The sequence below is a fragment of the Phoxinus phoxinus genome, assembly GCF_949152265.1.
Source record: "Phoxinus phoxinus genome assembly, chromosome: 3".
NCBI classification, from domain to species: Eukaryota; Metazoa; Chordata; class Actinopteri; order Cypriniformes; family Leuciscidae; genus Phoxinus; species Phoxinus phoxinus.
Window position 1 is genome coordinate 30,719,568 of NC_136878.1, and position 25,041 is coordinate 30,744,608.

General features: G+C 38.0%; 1 protein-coding gene across 1 annotated transcript in view; it reads right to left on the reverse strand.

Annotated features, from left to right (window-relative positions):
• arb2a (ARB2 cotranscriptional regulator A) overlaps positions 1-25,041 on the reverse strand; it is a 178,068-nt gene that overhangs the window by 89,829 nt on the left and 63,198 nt on the right. The window contains exon 7 of the mRNA XM_079607028.1: positions 15,286-15,501. Within this exon, the coding sequence (XP_079463154.1) occupies positions 15,286-15,501 (216 nt within the window). The remainder of the gene's footprint in view (positions 1-15,285; positions 15,502-25,041) is intronic.

Sequence of the window (25,041 nt, forward strand, 5' to 3'; positions counted from 1 at the left end):
AACTCAATAGATTGTGTGACGTCAAGTTTATATCTTAATTTGTACCCCACTGACTGATCAATACGGCCTCTATACGAGCGATAAACACATAATCGGCCTACATGGGAAGGTCACACAAGCAGGGCACGAACACAACACTCGTAATTAACACTGGCCTGGGGTTATAACGCTCTACGAATGCGAGACGAGAGAGAGAGAGAGAGAGAGAGAGAGAGAGAGAGAGAGAGAGAAAGAAAGAGAGAGAGAGAGAGAGAGGCGCATGCAACATCGATCTGTGCGTTTGTTTGCAAATGCGGCAATCGTTTAAATGCAGAATAACAACTAAATTAGAGAAAAATTTCTAGCAACAAGTGAGCGAACGTGGGTGTCGGTGACATAAAACGACAAATGCGGCATCAGCTACACAGCTGCGTGATATATAGAGCGCGGCCTTGTCGTAATCCGCTTCTGAAACTTTGCAGCCTTGCCCCGCGTTTAGCCTTTTTCTCATGATCTTGCATCAGCTCTCCCACATTGATTAGCTTTTTGAAAAGCACAATAATAAGTGAATTAGAGCTGAAGGAGCTGGCAGGAGGGAAGAGATTTCCTGTCACCGAGATGGCTTGTGTTGGCGAGGGGACACAAATATGAAAGTAAATAAACAGGCTGGTGGGAGGAGGGGGGGTTATGGCGTGATGCAACTGGCGGAAAGCGCTGAGCCCAGATCTCCTTGGACGGCTGGGCGGTGGGTGCAGGGCGGTGAAAACGGGGACGATTTTCTCTCACACTCTTAGACATCAAAGCTTTTTTTGAAGAACCAAAGCTGAGTCATCATCGCAGCGCAGCGCATTTCATATTCATAAAGCTCTCTGCACGCACACGAGCAAGCATGGACACTCGGGCACAAAGAGGTGTAGTGGCCAGTAATTTGTTTTTATGCCCTCACTTAATAGACGGCCCTGGCGCTTATTGTAAACAATTAATCAGTACATGATATTCTAAAAAAAACAATTTTTTGCTATCTTTCATCAAAATGTAAGAACTTTTTCTAAAAAACTACTTTTTTTATTCTGCTGATGTAACCAAGGCCGTGCGGGCAGGGGAAAACAACAAGCTAGGTTGTTTTTATTGTTTACATTTTGGAAAGAAAGTTCTGCTTGCCCGTGTCTATATGGCAAAGTCTCTGTGCTAATTAAATAAAAAAGGTACAATAATAAAGAAATATAAAAAGAAGTATAAAGAAATTACAACGCCGTTTAATCTTCATTGCAATGTTCACAACTAGTGCTGGTCAACGATTAATCGCGATTAACCACATCCAAAATAAAAGTTTGTGTTGACATAATATACAGTATGTGTGTGTACTGCGTATAATTATTTTGTTTTTATTCTTTTAATATTTAGGAAATATTTGCATGTATATACATTTATACTGTACATAATTTATATTATATATGAATATGAAATGGTTAATTTGTAAATACCATTTTTTTCGTAAATATATACATGCGTGTGTCTTTAGTGTACTGTGTATAATTATGTTGTAGGCTATATATTATATTATACACAGTACACACACATAAATTATGTAAACACATACTTTTATTGTGGATGCCCTAGCATTCACAACGTTTATCTTTAAAGATGTAGTGGGAAAAAATGATATATAGCATTCTGACCAAATGCCTGGATGCTTTTAGCTTTTTTATCTGGCAGGTGAGATAGTTTTTTAATCACTAAAAAAAAAAAATCATGACGTAAATAGTAGTACGATAGCAAACACTACAGCTACTATTAACAATATCTCTTTTCACAATCTGACATTGACCGAATCAAGTACCGAATCTACAAACTACAAGTGTGATTTCAAGTTGTCATTCTAGATGAATGTGCATCTTGGAAGGTTATTTTATGGTGAAGCAAAACAGAAGACTGACCGTTGGGTTGTTCTGTCCGTGCATACGTGTGTGTGAGTGCGTTTCAATAAATGAAATCTCCACTGTTGCACAAGGGTGATGCCACATGAAACCAGGTAACATCCCCCTCCCCTTATCAACCCAGCACAGAGTCTGACACCTGGACCACACGCATACGCAAGCACACACACAGACCACCGCCTCCCTCCAACCCTTCCCCTATGATTGACTACCTCCTCTGATAGAGCCCACACTTATCTAAACAGCATTTGCATATTTGTGTAATTATTTCCTAGGGTTAATTAGCTCCTGCGAAACAATATGCCCATAGAGACCAGTTCCTGGTGACAGGTTCACCCTCTCTCTCTCTCTTTCTCTCTCGCTGTCAGCCTTCATCTCGTCCATGCATGTGCAAGACTTAGAAGACTCCCAGAGTGAGCAGACCAGTTGCTCATGTCTCATTGTTGTTGTGTACTATGCATGGACATTCACTTTTCTTTCTTAAAAATAAGCGTGTACTTTCTGCATTGCTAACGTCAACAAATGCAATTGCAAAACTAATGACAAGCTCTCATCTCGTCTCCTGTTGGGTGGACAAACTGAAAGCCAACCTATGAATGCCTTACTTATAAATGACTGTTCATATTACCTTAGGATTTAAAGTCCCCCTGTGGTGAAAATCAAGCTTTTAATGTTGTTTATATGTCTATGTGGTGTTTTTAATATGCTTCCAGACAAACCTTGTGTGAATTCATAAGTTAGCACGATTGCCGAGTATTTTCTCCTTAAAACTGCAGTGAACTAAAACCAGTCTCAAAATCGCGGTTTGAAATCGCTGGTGTTTCTGAACTCACAAACTACTTCGTAACCAATCACGTCAACGTGTGATCGACAACGAGTGAATCTCTGAGCTGGAGTGAGTGAGTGGAGGCGGGGATCATTTGCATATTCATAGAACAGCGTATACTAAATGAGGCAAGGGTGTAGAGTTATATTCAAGCTGTTTTAAGGCAAAGCTTTTTTTTTTCAATATGTAATTTTGGTGATCAAAGATGAGTTTTAAGGGGTACAATTATTGAATACACGGGGACTTTAAAAAATACATTAAAGCGTTACAGTGTATATAGGAAATAATTGTGCTATATTAATTTATTGATTAATTGATCGTAATGTAATTGGTAACCCTTTCATTCTAATTTCTCTAATTAATTATTTAGCCTTTTCAATCAACATAGTTCACCCAAAAATGAAAATGATGTCATTAATTACTCAGCCTTATGTTAGATAATTTGGACTAAACCTCTCAATTCATTTGGATTAGTTTTACAATCTCTGAACTTTTTGAAGCGTCAAAGTGATAGCTGTATATCGAGGGACAGAAAGCTCTAATATTTCATCCAAAATATCTTGATTTGTTTTCCTAAGATGAAAGGAACAGGTTTGGAACGACATGAGGGTGATTAATTATTGACCTAATTTAAATTTTTGGGTGAACTAACTCTTTAAATTCTGCAGTCCTATGGTGTGACAAATGATTTTTTTTAAAATACACATTTCAAGTAGTATCTCAATTAGTATAATAAATACTTCATGCAAAAAAAAAAAAAATGTCACACTGTAGGACACTCTGTTACACTGCACGACTTTTTAAGCTGTTAAACTATTTTAACACATTGTTTCCAACAGCCGCCTTCGTGTTAGTTTCCAGACAAATACATAAACCGTTTTATGCCTATTTAAAGCAGAAAGTCTCTCTTTCTATTATGCAGAGGCATCACAGTTCAAGACTGAGAAAATGAACAGTAGAAGTAGATCCACATAAACATTCAGTGTTTTCACTGGCTGTTTGGAACAGCATACTACAATACTACTGTACTTTTATTAAATACGTATACTGTGCATTGTATGGAATTGTCCATATGCAAACAATATCCAGAAGACTTACTACAGTGCCAAAACGTATTTGCACCCACAATGCAATGAGCTCATTTGGACCTCCTACTTCCAGTGTGATGAATTAACAAGGTAATTATTATTATTAATAAACATTTATATTACTATTTTACTTTTCACACACAGAAGTAATGTCCGTCACAATTTTTGGATTGTACTTTTTGACAATTTTAAATTAATATGTTATTCAAGAAAGTAATTTGTTTTTATTTTTTATTTTTATTTTATTTTTATTTCATTTATTTATTTATATATGTTTATTATTTAAATATCTTTTTTCATATCTCACATTTTACTTTAAATTGCTTACAACTGTTTTTTAAAAATAATTTTATAAGCAGTCTAAATCCAACTGAATAACGTTGATCCACTAAAACATGATTAGACTTTTTATATATATAAAAATAAAAACATACTGTTTGTGTATCTATTCACATGGACTACAGTTTCTTCAAACGGTTTTACCTCAGCGCAGTCCGCATTTGAAGCGGCTCAGGAGGTGGACTCTGGTCCTTAAATGTGCAGTAAGTGATTTCTGAGAAATGCTGTTGAAAGTGGATTGGTCTGAGCACCAAAACACACTTGCGTATCAGCAGTAGGGGGCGTATGCATTCATGATGGAGGAGGAGAGAGAGTGGAGCAGGATGGAGATTTAAAGAAAGACTGTAGAAAGAGAAATGGCTGAGAGACATTACAAAAGAGAAACGGTCAGAGGAATATCCGTGAAAAAAAATGCGAGTAACATTAGCTTTGCTAAGTTTTACAGAACCAAGATATGGTGTTGTTGTAATTTTAGAATCATTGTTTGTCTGGAGCTGTTGTGCTGCTCGCGAATAACAAAAAAAACTATTGCTGGTATGTACTTTTGTGTTTAGGGCTGTCACTTTACGTTCGAAAATCGATTGCACAATCGACCGAACCAACCAACACAAGTTTCGAAAACGAAAATAGGGAATCGATTTTAGGGAACGCCTTCTCTCGGAGCGCGTCCAGCTCATCACGATACGCCCGCAGCGAACGCGCGTCACACAGCAACTGCAGGCTCTGACAAACACGCATACCAGCAAATTATACTTCTGCATAATGTGTCTCTTTTTACAACAAAAATGTGAATTCTGCCGGTATTCAGTCTCATGCATACAGATACAGATTCGGGCTACAATCGCCTACGTAGGCGAAATTTGTTTGACAATCGTAAACACAGCCATGTTGAAGCCTGCAGTAATGTTTTTCATTGATGTTATGGCAGGCCACTCTGCTTATTGTTTTTCGAGAATGTTGCACTCCTGTTTGTCATTGTGCACGAAACTTCACACCAATAAATCATCAGAAATATTGCTGACTTGTGCTCGTCTCAAGCACCCTCTTTACGTTCATCCTAATGCGATGCCTGTTAGTTGTCCGTGGATTTGCCTATATTTGGCGTTGAAAATGGAAACATCTTTAGACATGGAAAATCGATTTTACAATCGATTCAATGAACACTTATGTCTCAAAAATCTAACAGGATTTTTTCACAAAAGTGACAGCCCTACAGTAGTTGTGTTCTGGTTATATATGTTTTTATCTTTACTTTATTTTGCTTCGCTTCAGCTATGCTAAAGAGACATCCACTTTTGCATTGCGTATTTGTGCATTTTGGGGGCGGAGCAATAAAGGGAGGGGTGTGTTTGTTTGGGTTGATTTCAAATATCAAGTGTTTCTCAGCGCTTACTGCACCTTTAATGGACATATACTGTTATAATAGACCACTCGTTAGCCGCTTTTCAACCGTTGGGCCGAACTGTTCTCTTTGCTTAACCATTCCATTCCAAGCCGATCCGACCCAGCCGGTACGGATATGGTTTCATTTTCCACTGTGGGGCAGATAACGGCCGCTCTTTGCAATGTAATACAAATGCGTCCGTGGTTGCATTGGTAACGCAAGAGTTTACAGATGATACAAGATGTAAATAGTGACACTGGAGGATGATCAGATATTTATTTTAATTGTATCATTAATTTGCGTTTACGTCGCTCAAATAGCGTGCTTAGCCAGCTACTGAGAGTCTGGTAGAAAGGCAACAGACAAGTGGCAAATCCTGAAAATTTAATAGAATTTTTGATGAATAGAAAAGAACAGTATTTATATGAAATATAAATCTTTTGAAACAATTTAAAAGTCTTTACTGTCACTTTTGATGAATTTAATGTGCCCTTGCTGAATAAAAATTTTAAGTTATTTTATTAAGCACTGACCACAAACTTTTGACCGAGAATGTAAATCTTTTTATATCATCTTTAGTATCCAGCTAAAATAATTGCTAAAATGAGTAAAAAGTCCTGCATGTGGCTTTAAAAAAAAATTTAAAAAAAAAATTTAAATCAACGGTATCACCAAAATCCAGAATCTCAGAATCAGGGCCAAAAAATGATTACACTATTTGGTATCACTTTAGTGTACAGTCAAATTCTCACTATTAACTAATTGCTTATTAGCATGCATATTACTAGGATATTGGCTGTTAATGCTTTTTTCTGCATGACCATATTCTACCAAATACCTAAACTTAACTACCTTACTAACTATTAATAAGTTAATTAATATAATTAATAATTAGTTAAATATCACATTACCAAAATTACGGTTTTCACAATACCAACATTAGTGAAATGTTATGATTCTCTTTAATCTTGCAAGAAGTCATATGCAAATACAAATATTTCCTAATTAATGTAAGGCAGTCTTTCGAGTATTTCCAAACTAAGCAAACACAGCTTGATGAAAGACCATGAAAATAAGATTCAGATTTGGTCTTGAGTCCAAGACCATGTTTTCATTGGACTCTGAATCACCTCTCTTCTGGTCTTGACTCAAATGAGCTGGTCTCAACTACACCATTGCAAGCTACAAATTGTAACTAATTCATATTTAGCAGGTCCACAGATTACCTTTAAAAAGCCCACCCAAACAGTCAGAATTAACCGTGCGAAATGTTTCTTGAAACACTCTGCAAACAGTCCTCTCAGCTCACTTCAATGACCAGTGGTACCTCTTCAGCAGGGCACGGTATTACTTTCATTTAGTTAAACGATTAAGCGTTAAACAATCCAAGGAGGTAATTGCGTGTTTTGTATTATCACTGGAGCCATTAGAATGTGGACCTACTTTCCAGGTGTTTGCCGAGATTCACATTAAGTGCCTCAAACGTCCGTTAGCCTGTCGCTAGCTCCACATGGCTTGCGTTTACAGAGACCGCGGACTGATAGTAAGAAATAGGAGTCTGGGAAAGCCGATAATGCTGAGGGATTTGAAAGTTGGCAGTGTGAGTGCTGGGTTTGTATACTCGGATAAGGCTGAGACTGGGTTTCATGGCGGCGCGTGGACTTCCTGATAGCGCCGCTAGCGTGCATGGAACACTAGACGTCTCGGGCTGGCAAAACGAGTACTGGCACTCACTTCCTGCAGATTTTCCGTCCACACCTGGCCAGTTCCAGACAAGGTGCTCCTTCAGAAAAGAGTGTGACCGTGGCGAGAGCCCCCATATCTAGCGGAGGGGAAAGGGGGGAGAGAACATGAACCAAGGAGATGACTTGAAAATCACAAGTAATTAACGACTAGCAAGCCCGCCGAAAGCCAGTAAGATGACAAACGAGGCCAACGGGGAAGATGTGGACAGAATATCAACATGCTTAGGGAAAACAGGAAATTAAAAAGGCATTGGGGGGGTTACAGACCCCCTAAGAGGGCTCTTAAATAAAGGAGGTGGAGGTATGGTGCTGATAAACAGGAGAATGTACTGTCACAGTGCTGTGACCTTGTTAGCATGGAGCTAATCTCGGCAAAATTTGCTAGTGCATTGTTTCAAATCAATATCTCATTAACAAACTACAAAGGCCTAGGCAAAAGACAGCTCTTGGCTGCATGTGGGCAGAAAGGTCATCTCTGTGACATCTCAACCTGTCTCACTCAAAGCCTGTGATTGTCAGATTAAATTACTGCCTCGCTTTAATTGATGTTAGGGGGAAGAAGGCACAGACAGTGGTTTGTGTGTCGTTTGGTGGTGAAGGCCTGCTGTGAAGGCCCTTGGTTTGGCTTCTGACAGCAGATTGGATGTGTTTCTTGGTTGACCTAACGGGAAGATTGGGAGCAGACATCTGAGCGGAGCTACAGCTGGATTCGCCCTGAGAGCGGTTACAATGCACAGCTTCAGAGAGAGGAGATCTCAGACAGTGGCAAGGGTTGACAAGCAGTTCATATGCAAAAATAACAAGAGGACAACACGCACATACAGGCACACGGAGAGAGCTGCCTCAGATACACAATTCACATTCTCTCGTTTCTCTCTCTCTCTCTCTCTCTCTCTCTCTCTCTCTCTCTCTCTCTCTCTCTCTCTCTCTCTCTCTCTCTCTCTCTCTCTCTCTCTCTCTCTCTCTATATATATATATATATATATATTAATCGCACACACACAATTGAATCTTCTTTGCCAATAGTTAGTTAATCGTGCTTTTTTCCTAGGTTTCATAATATACAAAATCACTCTGTAATTTTAAAAGATAAACAGAGGTCTATATGAATCATGTTACCAGGTTCCATAACAAACTCCCTGCAAGTGCCAAATGTGAGTAAGAATTGGCTTTGCTGAGTAAATAAAACAAAGTTACTTCAAGTACCGTAGGAGCATTAAAACAAATTGATTTCAGTTATGCAAGCGAGCAAAATCAAATACATAAAAAAATGTCTACAACTAAAGAAAACAACTGTCACAAGTTGGGCATATTCTTGCAACCTTACTGAAACATTTGCCATCCAAAGTATAAGCTTAAGTTTACTAGGTTGATTTATTTTATGCATGTACTTATACTCCATATATGATGACAACGCTTTGCATTAAGCCACCAAAACAAACACATTAGGAATATATATATATATATATATATATATATATATATATATATATATATACTTGTGCTAACAGATGCCCCAGCTCATAAGTCAGTGGAGCTCAAAATAAATAAATACACTCACGCATACAGCAGACGAACCTCGTAAAGAACCTCGTAACCTGTGATTCTGACCTCTGCTACGCTCATATCACCAGTTCAGAAGTTTAATTAAGGCACGTCCGGTCACCACGCTTGTCTTGGCAATGTGGGTTATGTGGAAGGTCTTCAAGGCCAGAGTTCACATACACACAGAGGACCTCCAGAAGTGTCCCTGAACTACGGGAACACTGACTGAGGCTGATACAACCCGAGCCAGAATACAAGTCTCTTGACATCTCCGAATCGGCGGGGCCATATCTAATAGACATGTAGGTTAGGGATGTACGAGCCAGGCATTGGGAAACAGTACATCTCCAAAACACGGATTCCTCTCGTCCCCGGGGGAACAGGAGAGAGAAGACGAGGGATAAATAATGGATGTCGTTTCTGTGGAGACGAAGGACGCAGTAGAGGTACACAAAGTAGGAATACCAGCAGTAACCCCTTGAAACGATGCTCATGTCCCATCAATGCCCCATCGGTGACACCTTTATATGATTTTGGAGCACCTTTTAGGCACAACACAATATGCTCTCATTCTGAATCATATGCAATGTGTTGATAAAGCATTACAACTTATAGTTTGTTCAAGATATGTACTGTTGAAAGTTAGAGAGGTATTTCTTTTGCATACTACTAAAAGTTGTAGTTGGTCAAAAAAAAAAAAAAAAAAAAAAAAAAAAACGTGTTCAAATCACAGAGGGTCTCCTTCACTAAATATGCGTGTACATATTTGTGCACTAAACCTGTGTACAAACACGATGTTAAATACTGCCTATTTTATATTTAAACAAAACTCCTGGTGGCCTTTAAAACATGAATGTATTAATCTAAAATGATATACTGTATACACTACTGTTCAGAAGTTTGGGGTCAGTAAGACTTTTACTTTTATTCAGCAAGGATGCATTTAATTACATTTCAAATAAATATGTTGTTTAGCTTTCTATTCATCATAGAACCTTGTTTCCACAAAAATATTAAGCAGCACAAATGTTTTAAACACTGATAATAATAATAATAATAATAATAATAATAATAAAAATGTTTCTTGAGCAGCAAATCAGAATATTAGAATGATTTCTGAATAACCATGTGACACTGAAGACTGAAGTAACGATGCTGAAAATTTTGCTTTACATCACAGGAATAAATTACAATTGACAAATAACCCTACAATAAGTCTCACGTGTTTATTTTTTATTATTATACTTAGGCTGTCTGAAAAGCCCATATGTGGAAATATTTTGGCAGTATAGTATGCTAATTAGTAACTTTAGGCATGTGCTTGTGGTGATGATAATTCATCAAAAGAGAAAAAAGAAAACATGTAAAAAGAAAATTTGTAAACTATAATTCATGGAGATCCTTATTCGTGAAACATGAGCAGAACAAATGTATGTGTAAACTGCACGTAAAACCGTTGCATGTATGGACGTGTGAATGATTTACAGTTATGCTCGCGTTTCATGAACAAGGTCCAATGTGTTGTGCTGGTTTACGTCAACCCATAACATTTCAATCATAACCATAAAGGCCATCCTTTTATTTTCCAGCATTATTTTCCAGCTAACAGATCTAACACTTAAATGTTACTGCCTTGGAAATCATTTCACGGTAAATGCGACAAGAGGCAGAACGTGTGTGTTGCGAAACAATGTAAAGCAGAGGCCTGGTGTCAATGGATGTTTTATTTTTCTCGTGTTAGGTCATAGCGTACATGGTGTATGAAAGCGATGGCGTTCTCGAGCGTTCAATAAACTCATGCCATCTCCACAAGGATCTGACACTTAAAGTTCTGCAGGCACTTAAGAAAAGAATAAACGGAGAGATGGAAAGAGCAAGAAATGAAAAGAAAAACACCTCCCACAAGCTGCTGCGTCTGAATGTTTGACGAAGTGCTCTCCCTTTCTCTCGAGCCCAGAACGTTTTACAAAAAAAAAAAAAAGCAACAATAAGAAATGTGAGAGAGAAAAAAAAAGTGTTAGGAGAAGGATTCTAGTCATTTACAAAAATAAGTGGTGCTTTAGAGAAAGGCTGAGCGCACTGGGCTTTTTGTCCACTTGCTCTTTTCCCCTTGGGGCTGGGGCCCTAAGCCGGGACCGCTCAGGCCTGAATGAAATCTTTGGAAGCTTCTTAAGCTCTGAATGTGGGTTTTGTTCTTGCTATTCCTCCGCTTGGCTGACAGAAAATAGGTAACTGGATTAGGCCTCAAATTCAGAGTAAAGTGAACTCCCAAAAAAACTTTGTATGCCACCCCCACTATTTCGGCCCCCCCTGGTTCTCATGTCCACCCCTCTTCTTAGGCGTCAGCAGACGTGGGCCGCTGAGGCTGTGATCTGTAAGATTGCGGGGAGATTAGGCAGGGCTGGGGGCTCGCAACCCGAGGGGTGCTAAAAAGTAAGAGTGCTAAAGGCAGTTAAGGGCTCCTTAATGGGGGTAAGGAAGTGTATTAATCAACTCAGCGCTACCAAAGCCTGGAGCTGCAGGGCCCGGCCAGAGCGACGTGCAGGTGGTCTAGTGCTCTACGGGGAGTCAAGGAGGGGAGGAGAGGAGGTTCAGTCGCGTACAATGCCACTATAAAAGATTAAAAACTTTAGGAGAATGGGACTCGCTGTGACCCGCCTCCTACTCTAGGGCCTGAGAGGATGGGTGGAGAGGAGGAGAAAACACACACAAATACAGACACGCACACATCAGCGCAGTTACAGATTCATCAAAAAACTGATCCGAGAAGACTCGCATACAGCGATCTATAGCATCTATATCTGATTGGACCCAATGACACAATGTAATACCAAATAATCTATGTACTAATATGTATTCATGGAGGGCTTCAGTGCTAGTTATCAAATATGCAAATGTGGGTGTTTGACGCTTACGTCAGTTTCGTCAGAAAAACGGTATCTTACTGAAAGAAATACAAAGAAAAAAAGAACAGTAAGTCACAACCAGGAGATACTAAAATATTAAGGCTTATATTTAAAATAATTTAAATAATCTAGTTTTTTTTTTTTTTGTAATTAGCTGAGATTAGCTGAGACAATAGGGTAACACTTTACAATAGGGTTCCACTTGTAACATTAGTAAACTATGTCAGTTCATATGAATTAACATTGATAAATAATTCTAAAGCATTTATTAATCTCAGTATGTTAATTTCAACATTTACTAACACGTTATTATTAGGTTGTTAATCTGTTAATATTACATAATGGACCTGAGTTAACATGACAATGAACAGTTTTATTAATTAAAATTGGAAACGGGTGGATGGATGGATGGATGGATGGATGGATGGATGGATGGATGGATGGATGGATGGATGGATGGATGGATGGATGGATGGATGGATGGATGGATGGATGGATGGATGGATGGATGGATGGATGGATGGATGGATGGATGGATGGATGGATGGATGGATGGATGGATGGATGGATGGATGATTGTTAGTTAATACATTAACTATTGTTGACTAATGGGAGCTTAATTAAAAATTTGTAACAAAACAAAAAAAGATATAAGTTTGTAAATGTCAGTTTGTGTTGATGCACATACAATATTGTTTCAAGTCACTAAGAAACAACATAAATAAGTATTTTGGAACATTGACTATCATTAAAAACTATCTGTTAAGCATAATTATATTATGCTGTGTTATGGTATATGTTAACTTATATTCATTATATGTTGTATATTTTCTGAAGAATTGCTATGGGGTTGCTGATGTATTCTGAGTGGTTTCTTGGCTTGTTTTGTTATTAGCCCATGAGAAAATATCCCAACACTGAGCTTTTAAATCATATTCTTGTGCCTAGAATGGTCTTGGGTCTCCCTATGTTTAATACTTAGGACAAGGGGATTTGAAAAACATTCAAACAACACAGATTATTAGCAACAGTAATAGCAATACTTGCCTTTACAAGCAACTCTAATAATGTTTTTAAATGTTATGAAAGTATTTCCAATGTAATTCTTTGGAAGTCTTTCCAAAGAATCAATGTTTTTATGCAACTATAATCACTTAAGTACTACACACATAAACCCTTAACAAATATACATGATCTCAAAGTATACACAGAAAATTAAATCAAAGCGCTGAATCATTTCAGCCACTGACAATGTGCAGCAGGATATTAGTTATATAAAAAACGAAACAAGCCAACAACACACATAAACGAAAGCCTGAAATCATCTCAACAGAGCCCTTTTAATATTTTCCTGCAGTGGTTTCAAAACAAAAACGGCTTTTCCAAGTTGCGTGCATTTCCACTTGGCAACCGTACTTCAAATGTTCCCTACAGGAATTCACAAGCACAAATATAAGTCAGAGACACACAGTCATCAGCACATGTCCTTGTGCTGGAGCAGCTCGCTCTGGTTTGAAACTGCATAATGTGGTCGAGTGGAAAGCATGCAGACGTCAGAGTTCAGAACACTGCAAGGCCATCCAGCAGAACTGGACTTTATCTCACACTGCTAGACTAGACTGCAGGAGAAGGAGGAGGAGGAGGAGGAAGAAGAGTATCCCAGCTGAAATATTTATTGAGACATTGCTATGTGTTCTTCTCCGTCTCCTCTTCAGGGTAATGCAGCTCCTCTAGGAGACGTTACACACACTTTTTTCTCTATCGTTTACTCATAAACACACATTGCATGTGCGCATGAAGATGTCAGTTCTCATAGATATTGACAGTGAGTTTTTCCATTATACACAGCAGTCTGGAGAGCAACTTCCTCTATTCACCACACCAACACTGATGAAACGCCTCAGAAATGGACGAGGTGTTGAAATCTCAGATTCACACTCACTGATGGCTATTTCATAGATTTTTTTTTTTCTCTTACTGACTGTGTGTGTTAAAAAACAACTTCATCTGGGCAACACCACAGAATTCTGTCCTCAGTGAGAATTTATTAAGGAGTTAGTTTATGGTAATAAAAAGAGTAATTAAGAGGATTTGTTTACAAAGAGAGGGAAAGTGAGAGGTACGACGGTTTTAAAGCTGACTTCATGCTAATAGTGCAGATAATTATACCTCAACCGTGTGTGTGGTGTGTGTGTGTGTGAAGGTAGCCTCAGAAGTGTGTTGACAGCTCACACACCGCTACGGAGTCAACGACAGTAAATGACAGCACAAGGAGTGTGACGATATGTGACGTGGCCGTCAAATGGTGATAAAACAAAGCACTAACTTTCGTGAGACATTTTTTCCAATTGATGCTTCCTTCTTTCATCTGGTTGCCTCATGGTTTTGCATTAGAAATGGTTTATTTCTTTGATTTGATTTGATTTGTGGTGTGCATAATGTATACTGTGTTTGAGAGGTTGTGTATATATCTTCTCTGCATGCTAACAGTTTGACCCAAAGTGCCATGGATTTAAATTGAGATATTTGTGGAGATGTCCATGTCTGTTAGCTTATATGCTAGTGTACCCAAAGTTGGCATGAAATGAATATTTTCTAAATGCATGCTATTGATCTCATTGTGAACGATTCATAAAACGTTCTCTCTTTTTTTTTTACCTTGCAATTATTAAACTAAAATAATATAACTCAATGTTCCGTTAAAAGCAAGAGACTTGATTCTGTTGACCTATGGCAGTATTTTCCAATCATTAATAGTTCTCTTAAACCCGTCTCCTTTTTGTTTAAAGGGAAACGAACACATCTTAAAATCCAATCAATCACCCAACATTTTTTGTCTTAATCTGTTACACTCGGATGTGCGTCGCAGTATGGAAGAAAAAAATCTACTCAGTTTCATTTGTGACTTTAAACTTGGAAAAAATTCACCTCTAGCAGATATTCACATTAAAAAAAAAATCTCATCTGGGGAAATTGAGCAAATAAAATAATGAAGGAAGATGATTGTAGCTACCCGTGTGAGTTAGTCTTGAACGATGTGTGTTGATGTTTTCTCGTGGTTATTATTTTTTTACTTTTTATTTTTTATTTCATTGTACAGCACTGTGGTCAACTATGTTGTTTTATTATGTGCTTTATAAATAAAGTTGGATTGGATTGATTGATGACTCATCCTGCACTACACTTATTTTAGTCCAATCAGATGCTTTCTAGAATGAGAATGCCCTCCCCCTAGTGGTTCTCGACTGTGCTGTAACTTTTGCCCATTTAAAAAAATTAAATAAAAAAAGGACAAGCACATTGTTAGGAATTACATCAAGGGGTAAAACGGTGCTCATCAAGGGATTTATGCTGGGCTTTTTTTAAAACAGAGAACGCGAGATGAATAATCTGGATGGTTTCCAAATCCTCCACAGCCTCCTGACCGCACATGTGTGGCCCACTCACTCAGCTTCCTAAAACCCCCTCTCACCCTCTATTTCACCCCATATTCCTTTCCCTCTCTCCATTCCCATCATCCTCCCTCGGCCACTCACTCGTATCGGGATGTGCTCCGTCTCTCTTTCCTTCTGTGGGTTGCGATACTTCTCATAAAAGTCCTTCTTTTTCTTGCTCTCCCGCTCTTCCTTCCTCTCTCTCTTTTCAGCAGGCTCATCGGAGGCATCCGGGGACGGTTTCTTGGCTGGATCCGGAAGCTTCTCCACCTCCAGAGAGTTCTCGTTGGGGTTCAGCACAATCACCCCGTAGCCCTCCTGCGAGACAAAACACATACAAATGAATAAACAAATAAACAGGCTCCAGTGCTCTTTCTGATTGTACTTGAGTTGCCAAAACAAACCGGCCCTTCATAATAAAGCAAGGTGTCCGGGGAGAGGCATGTATGCCAGCGCTGTGAGTCACGGCATTGTGTGGCATGCAGTAGAGGAGTGAACTATTGGGAGAGGGATTAGAGCGGCTCTCAATGCGAACGGAGGTCAGTGTCGCTTTCATGTGAGCTCAAATTCAGCTTCAGCTTCAGTTAGTGTGCTGACATTCAGCATAAAAAAAGGAATACTGCTACTGAGTTGCATTTAGAAAAATAAATCCAGCTTTCCTAATTGATTGTGGAATAATATACAGACTAAAATGATGAGTTCTGTTATATTTTAACTCAAGTTAAAACTGTAATCTTTTCGATGCATGTATAATTTAAAATCATTAAAAATGAAACATAGGACTGAGTAAAATCGACATTAAAAACTGCAGTGAAATTACTTGTTTTAATACGTCACATAAACCAAAAACAGAACAAGCATAAACAAAAATAAAATACCACACAATACATAAAAGTAACAAATAAACATATTTAAAGACTTTAATACTCAATGGTATCAGTGTCTCAGTGGCAGGCAGATATGAAATGGTGTGTCGCTTGTTCTATAGCTGTAAATAAATGCACAATACACAGGCAAACTCCCGCAGAAGAGAAATCACCAAATCAAAGTTTCTCCCGGACGGCTCAAAGTGAATTCTGATCCCCTGGATACGCTGGAAAAAAGATGAACAGTGCTTACGAATACAACTTCTATGACAAAGAGAGAAACAAATGTTTCAACAACTCAAAGAATTACAAATAACTCAATAAATAAATAAATAAAAGTAAATAAATAATGTTCACAAAATATTATTTATTCTATATTAAGTATAATTATCTAAAAACTAAACTAGTGCTTAAATGTGAATAATTGTTGCTTTACACGTTACTCCATTTAATCATAAAACAATCATATTAAAAGGTCTCTAATCAACACAATTTTGAAGGAATGAAAAATAAATCTTCATAATATGACAGGCTAAAACATTTTTTTCCACCGACATAAGCGCTTCAAACTATTTGCATCAACGATGAAACAAAGGTGTGATTTTCAAAACAGCTAATTAAAAATTAAGCTTCTGTCAATAGCAAACAATTATAATTATTTATCATGATGGACTGCAAAGCAAGCATTTTCACATCTAATCAAAACCAGCTCACGCCAGCATTTTACGAATACAACTAATAACTGAACTAAAAACACTAATGTAAGATTATTATGTGCTCATTTACACTTTTAAATACATTTTAAAAACATCATTTCATTTACAGTTAAGAATTCAACGAATTAAAAACGCATGCATATTAAACATTCGCCACGAAATCCATGTGATCATTAAATTATAACACTACAGCCAACGTAATTCATTTCTGCTGAACTCTGATTCCCGTTTCTCATTTAATAAATGTCTTTTTTGTACAAATCCAGTCCGACAGCCTGTGGGTGTGTAAGAGTAGAGGTGGCGTTTATCAGTTAGTCTGAACTGACCAGACGTGGGGTTAAAATGTGTAGTTATTTGTTTCTGTCTGGCAGGCTGGTGTCATATAAGTGACGTCTGGCTCTTAGTGTGGTGTTGTGGTGAGTGTGTGTGTGGTGAGGGAGGCTGAGTGGAGCTCGGTGCCACTGCCCACTGGTGGCAGGTAGGATAAATGACCGAGAAAGAGACAGAGCGCCTTGATAAGACAAACAAACTCCCGGTTGTCCATTCCTATCTTTTGTTTTGAAATAGCAATGTCCTTAAAGCAAATGTTATATAATAGTTTGCATAAGCAGACTAGGCCGAGTTTAGCTTTATACTTAGGTTGATTTCAGCATTCTTCACCCTTATTATGGAATATAAAGTGTTCATTTACACCAACATTGTCCAAAATGAACACAGGAGAAATTATAAAAAAATTATAAATAAAATAAAAGATACAACAACAGCTACAGTAATAAAAGTTATGGTAACACTTTACAATAAGGTTCCTAAGTTACCATGAACTAAGAATGAACAATACTTCTTCAGCATTTATTAATCTTAGTTAATATTAATTTAACCGTTTACTAATACGTTATAAAAAACCAAAGGTTGTATTTGTTAGCATTAGTTAATGCACTGAACTAACATGAACAAACAATGACCAGCTGTATTTTTATTAACTAACATTAACAAAGATTAATAAATGCTGTAACCAATGGATTGCTCGTGGTTAGTTCATAGTTAATACATTAACTAATGTTAACTAATGAACCTTATTGTAGAAGTCTTACCAAAGTTATTTGGTAGTGTTTTAAAGACACTAGAAAAATTGCTACTACAACTAGAAATAATAATAATATAAACAAGTGGAATATATAATCTATCATTTAACAATATAGAAATAAATGATATAAAATAATCAACAGCAATAATTATAATTACGTGCATTAGTACAACTCGATGATAAATTATAGTCTTATTGCTCTAATAGATGCTTTTCTGTTGTGTTTAGTATTCAAACTTCATAATATTGCGCGTTCTGTTATATCTGAAAGACTCTAGAGCCTCTCTTTCTCTGTCACGACGCATTTGCCGTATCCCGGACTCTTCCCATGCCCTCCTGCCCTGGCAAGCACCTCCTCGAGGGGCGAGTGGCGACAGGGTCTGGCCCCTGGGCCAGCGGTCAGCGCAGGTCACCACAGCCCCTCACTGGGGCTCAGACCCTCATAACCCGCCGCTGGACTGCCTCTTTAGTGCTCTTTTGTCCGGCTGTCTCAGACCAGCCGACTTCTTGCACATAACACAACAATGACTTGATCTCTCCGAGCTGTGACTGACACCGCTGTGACATTCTGAAAAAATTCTCCAGTTTTTTTTTTTTTGTGTGTGTGTGTGTCAGTGTTGTTTTAATTATACGACAAAACAGCTCACCTTTTAAGAAGCCGATTTAAGATGGGGTGAGGGAATGCATACAGCTCGAGATTAAAGAACTGAGAGCGTTTCTACGCTGCCAAACAAACGGTACAAAGGATCCATCACCATGAAAACCTTAATGCCACAGCGTATTTGCACATTTACTGATACAAACACAAATCGGACTGTTCGGTTTGATCCGGTTAAGAGCGTAATTGACAAGTACAGCAATAATGCTGCGTCCCCCAAATCACCCCATCTCAAATAAACTCTATTTGCAGTCCGAATGGCTGAAATGAGATGTCGCTAATAATCCTACACCTCTGATGGACAGCCCGGTGTTTTATCTATTTGTGGCCCTTTGTTTGGCTTTGAAGTGAGAGTGTCTCTCTTTTTCTTTTTTTCTTGTCTCTTTTCGGTCTCTGATGAACTAAAGCGTGTATTGCTTTGGGCTCGGCGGTGAGAACAACACTTGACGGATACAAAGCACGCTTGATAGCAGTCAGGAGTGAACGTGTTTGTGTGTGTGTGAGATAAAAACGGCATGTGAAGGAGTTATGCACTATATGCATCCATTTGCACAAGAGCCGACGAATGCTTGGCAGAACAACGCGTATTTGCAGTACATTCTACAACGAGAGCGTGTTAACGTGGTAAAAAAATGTGTGCGTGTGCGATCAAAGCGGGAGGAGGTGAGCTCTCGGTGTTAAAACCGACGGACAGACTCTCCATTACAGCGCGGCCTTGGCCTGGCCCCCTGTGTCTGCGCGTCCTGTCCTCTGATTGGTTGTCATCTATGGAAATGCCCACGGCTGAGGAGTACAGCCAATCAGAGAGGAATAGGGATCAAGGACGCCGCACGATTATTGGTGGAGGGAACAGATGATCTGAGGAGGGCTGGCACATATTTACAAACACACACAAAAACTCAAACGGAGATGGGAATAAAAAAAATAAAAAAAAAGATTTGATTACAAAAACTAAAAAATTACACCCTTAAGCGTATCAAGCAAATGTAATAACAATAATAACATTTGCATAACCCTTACGAATACAGAAACGCACCAACATGCAAGACAAACCGACTGACCGGCAACAGCGTGCCGCTTTCTCTCCCTCCCACATACTGTGAGAGAATCGGTGAGCGGCACTAGAGCCGGGTCCGTCTTACAGTCTTTCATTACAGGCCGGTTATGGTGTGCCCTCTCTAGGTGAATGTAAATCCAGGATACAGTATTATAAACCTGAGCCCTGCGAGGCTGAGATTGAGGCCTGCCTTTCAAGGCCACCTCTACTCCCCGCCCCACAGTTCTGGGTGACCTTGTCTGTCAGTGGCGCTACATGGGCTTCTTTTCTACCGTGCAAGAGGCCATTATCCTTTTCTCCAAGATACCACACACAAACCTCCTCTCTCTTTTTTTCTCTCCGTGAGATTAAGACTGCTTTCTCCCCCCCCACCCACCCCAGTTCCTTCTGCTCCTCTATACAAATATACCCAGCCCTGATTGGACGAGACGACACACACACATACACACAGCACTAGGGGTAGGCAGTAAGATGGTATATATTGTATGCTGTCAGCGGGAAGAGTTTTTGCTCTACTGTTTATATAGCGGTATATATTTGCACAGCACAGACATGCTTAACATTATTTGAATACAAAATGGGACGCACCCCAAACAGGTTAGGATGAGGAAGAACTTGTTATTATGGGGTATAGCGAAAGATTTAAGTATCTGAAATATATCATTTATAATTGAGGATGCAATTTTTTGTCAAAATAAATGATCCGTTAAAAGTCAAATCAACCGTGCATTTCGGAATCACGACATTGCTAAGTGCATTGCATGAAAAAATGGATATTCATGGTATGAGTATATGTATAGGCCTATATATATATATATATATATATATATAAGGGATGTCATGAGAACCGATACTTCGGTACCAAGTCGGTATCAACATTTTACCGAACATTTATGCACTATAACATGTAGGTCGAAGCCAAACAGATTGTCACAGTAAATCATTCATTTTAAAACTTAGCGGTACCGCGTCTTCTCGCTCTCGCTCTCTCTCTCTCAAAATGCACAAATGGTTTTACATCGATATCCACATTGATTTTGCTCTACGGTGCAATACAAAACTTTTAACGCACATCGTTTTATATCCCGGCAATTTATAAATTCAAACGATTTTTAACGAAGTACTCACGCCCTCTCCAAGAGACGGTCTTCAGTCAGTGCGCTCTCAACCAAAGCGCACACACATAGGATCTCCTGAGTGTCAGATTTACGCGGCTGATTACACGTAAACGTTCAAATACACAAACGGTTGTGTCAAAATGCCCATCTTGGAGAATATTCGCGTCGGTTATTTGAATGTGAACAGAATGTGTAACAGCATCGTGTCCGTCGATTAGGTCTTAGTGACAGCAGCCTTTCAAACCTGCTTCTGTATACTGTTGGTGTCTGTATTATTAATGATAATCAAAAAACACAAGAAAAGCTTTAATACGTATTAATCTATATTTAACTTGTACAGTTATGACTTCGCAGAGTTACTTAATATTTGATTATTCAATTTATGTGGTATTTTTACTTGAATACTATAGACCGATCCTGAAAAAATATAAAGCACTGTTTTGTATCTTTATTCTATTGTATTTATGTATGCTATTGCTTCTAATTCGTTTATTATTTCTTGTTTTAGTACTGACAGTTTTAGTTACTGCAACAAATTACTTTATAAAAACACAAATACATTGAGTGAGCAAACATTTTTGGAGATAATCGGAATTTAAATTTTAAAAATATGTATAAAAATGCCCTCCCCCCTCAATTATATATATTTTTTTTACTGTGGTATCGATTTTGGTATCGAGTATCATGCACTTTTGGTGGTATCAGTATTGACTACTAGATTTTTGGTACCGTGACATCCCTAATATATATACTCATACCTCCCTCCCATGCACAGCAGGAAATACATGGAAAGACTTGCATCTACATGCGTTACATTCTTTGGATGGACTTTCAGGGCCTCATAAATGTCCATTAAATGACGGTGAAGCATAAGATCTTTGGAGATTTTAAAATCCATACAGTAAATTACTGCATGTGGAAGTGGGGAAGAGGAAAGACATAAGCCAGGCTTTGAGCGGCACAGCTGACTGAGACGCATGGCTGTGATTAAGCTGTCCCGCTGTTTACAACACTGTAGTTACAGCTCGGGGCTTTGGCTTTATCAAAGAGATGTTGGGAAACCTCGCTCATGATCGAAGACACACGCACACACCCGCACACACATATATAAACACACACATCTGCTTTCAGTGAGCTGTGCAACCCCTTGAGGGCAAGAGAGACAGGGAAAGAAAGAGGGGAAAGAGAGAGAGACTAAACGTGAGCGAGAGAGAGAGAGAGAGAGAGAGAGAGAGAGAGAGAGAGAGAGAGAGAGAGAGAGAGAGAGAGAGAGAGAGAGAGAGAGAGAGAGAGAGAGAGAGAGAGAGAGAGAGAGATGGCAAGCAGGGGTGGTGCAGCATTAATCATGGTGCAGGTGGAATTTGTCAGAGCTATCGATTGTGTAAGTAAATGTTACAGAAATCATTTGTCAACTTTTTACAGGAGGGCAACGTGTCAATCGCTCAGAAGGAAGTGACTGTGGCAGAAGGGAAACACCGTTTACTTCTTACAGAAACAATGCTGACCTACAAACAAACAAACTAAATATCAACAGTACTGAGATACAAATAAACAACCTCTGACTGTATTGATATGCTCAAGAATTAAGGGATGAACAATACAAACAGGGTATAGTTATGTTTAGTAAACAGACAAATTATGTTTACTTTAATATGTGCAGAGTCACTTACCAAAGAACAATTACAAGTCAGCATGAAATCACAATGGATCCACTTTTCTTACTGGATTCTTGGTCTTGTGAATGATTAATTGATTATTTAAAATATAAATTGAACTATATACAGTATATATATATATATATATATATATATATATATATATATATATATATATATATATATATATATATATATATATATATATATTTAATGTATTAATATTAATAAGTACAGTATATACATGTGTGTATATATAAAACACAAAAGGAAGACTCACAAATATTTATAGAAGATTTACCTGTAGGTTTTTCAAATGTTACTTAATAAAACAATTATTTTTCCTTCTCAAAATCTCCCTTTTTTCTCTCCCCTCAACGAGAAATGGTCATGTGTCATAGTTACTATGAAAACATATTGTTAACATGTATTCATGAAATTATAAAATAATTGCAAATAAATTAAAGTCAATGAAACTAAACAATACAAATTAAACAAAGAAATAATTAAATGATCCATCATCCCCCGTTCCACACGTACAGCAGGTATTGATAGCAGGTGTGGCAATACTGAGGTCCTGAGGTGTGCTCAAGATGTGGAGGCGGAGGAATGAATAATTTAACGATACAATGGGCATGCCTTTAGGTTCATGATTTATATTTCTATATATTGTTTCCTCCCTGCATGCACGTACATTTTTAAAGAGGAAGATGGGTGGTATAGATCACTGAATGATAGCTGCCCCATGATATCTCTAACTGTTCCATATATAAATTACCATGCATGAAGGAAACAGTAGGGAAGTCCATACAAATGTGTAGCAGTGACTCTTCCGTAGGGGGTGAGAAGGAAAGGGCGATTGCTTTGACAGGTTAACGGTACTGTATGTGATTAGTGGTTTATTACAAGGCTGCAACCTTACGCACAGATGTGTGAGCGCTATTAAACATGTATACATTAAAGGTCACACAGCATAAAAGCTATGATGGCTATTGTCACTTGTTCGGGCTGGGCTTTTTTTTTAAGTTCAGCCTTTTAGACAAAAATAGAGAGAACAAAACACAAAATAATCAAAGCAAAAAATAAAATATAGTCAAATAAAATGTTTTTTTTTAGTATAATAAAACTGAGAGCATGATGTGTGTTCAGCTAAGAGTTCTGTGGGTGCATTATCAAGATCTGGAGACACTGGCCTGTTTACAGTCAGAAGAATACACATGCTCGCAATCAAACTCCACTGGACCAAACTAACTTAACTTAAGTCTATGCTGATTTAAACAATGTCTAACACTGCAGGCCACATCAAGGCCATAAAAAGAGCATTAGCGCTAAGCCAGACATTTAGCAACTGACCAGAGGCTAAAGGCCTCTTGAGCGGAGCAGCGTTCTCAAACTTCATATTCCTGTGTAATCTATTCCTGGCTGAGTATGAATAATGAGTGTCCTACAGGATATTAATCTTACTGACCACCACTGACTGTGGCCACCCCCTAGGGTCAAGGGTTAAAGTGGAATCCCTTGACCTTTACTTTGTTATTGTGGCCCTGGAGAAGGAGAGCTAAAAAGACGTACTGGTGGTCTCCAAGGTGACACTGATCATTGGATTAAATGAGAATATATTACAGTGAAATATTGCTTCCCATGTTGAACGATTTCACCTACAAACGAGGAGGATTACCATATCTATGTATTATCATTGAAAGGAAACATATCTGCTCTGTTCCAAAAGCTAGTGAGCCGCCGCAGAGGCTGCATTTTAAAGCAACTTAGATGCTCCTGCACAAAAGCTGTACCAAAAGTTAGCACAAATTATGCTAGATCCTGAATTCTAAGTCAAATGTTTAAACGGTATCCTTATCCATCGCAATAAAAGGACATCTCAGAATGTTTTGCATTAAAAAAAAAAAAAACTAATATATATGGACTCCCAAGACAGTGGATGAAGAGAAAGTACTTACACTTCAATCAAAAGTGGAAAATAGTATATTGACGTATTGTTATTGAAGTATTAAAACTTTTATTATTTTACCCAACATGTACACAAGTTCGGGGTCTGTAAGATTTTTAATGTTTGTGAAAGAAGCCTCCCATTTTCACCAAGGCAGCATTTATTAGATTTTTTTTGTTTTAAAGAAGAGTAAATTCACTGTAATATTGTGAATTATTATTGTTGTTATTATTATAATTAAATTTTTTCTATTTTAAGTTATTATCAAATTTAATGTATTCCTGTGATGGCAAAGCTGAATTTGCAGCATCATTACTCCAGTCTTCAGTGTCACATGATCCTTCAGAAATCATTCTGCTGATTTAATGCTCAAGAATCATGTTCTTATTATAACCAATGTTGAAAACTGTTGTGCCACTTCATATATATTTTTTAAGATTCTATGAAAAAGCCAAAACTCAGAATTAAAAACTTAACATCATTCATAACATTATAAATGTCTTTACTGTCACTTTTGACCAACCTAATGCATCCTTGCTGAAAACAAGTATATATTATTTAGAAAAAAAAATTGAACGGTAGAAAATGTTTTCTATGTATTTTTATGTCTATTAGAGAACTGCCCATAAAATTTAAAAAAAATAAAAATAATTAAGACTCCCATGTGTTTTAAAGGGCACCTATTATGGAATTTTGAAATTTACCTTTCATGTAGTGTGTAACATAGATCTAAGTGAACAAAAACATCCTGCAAAG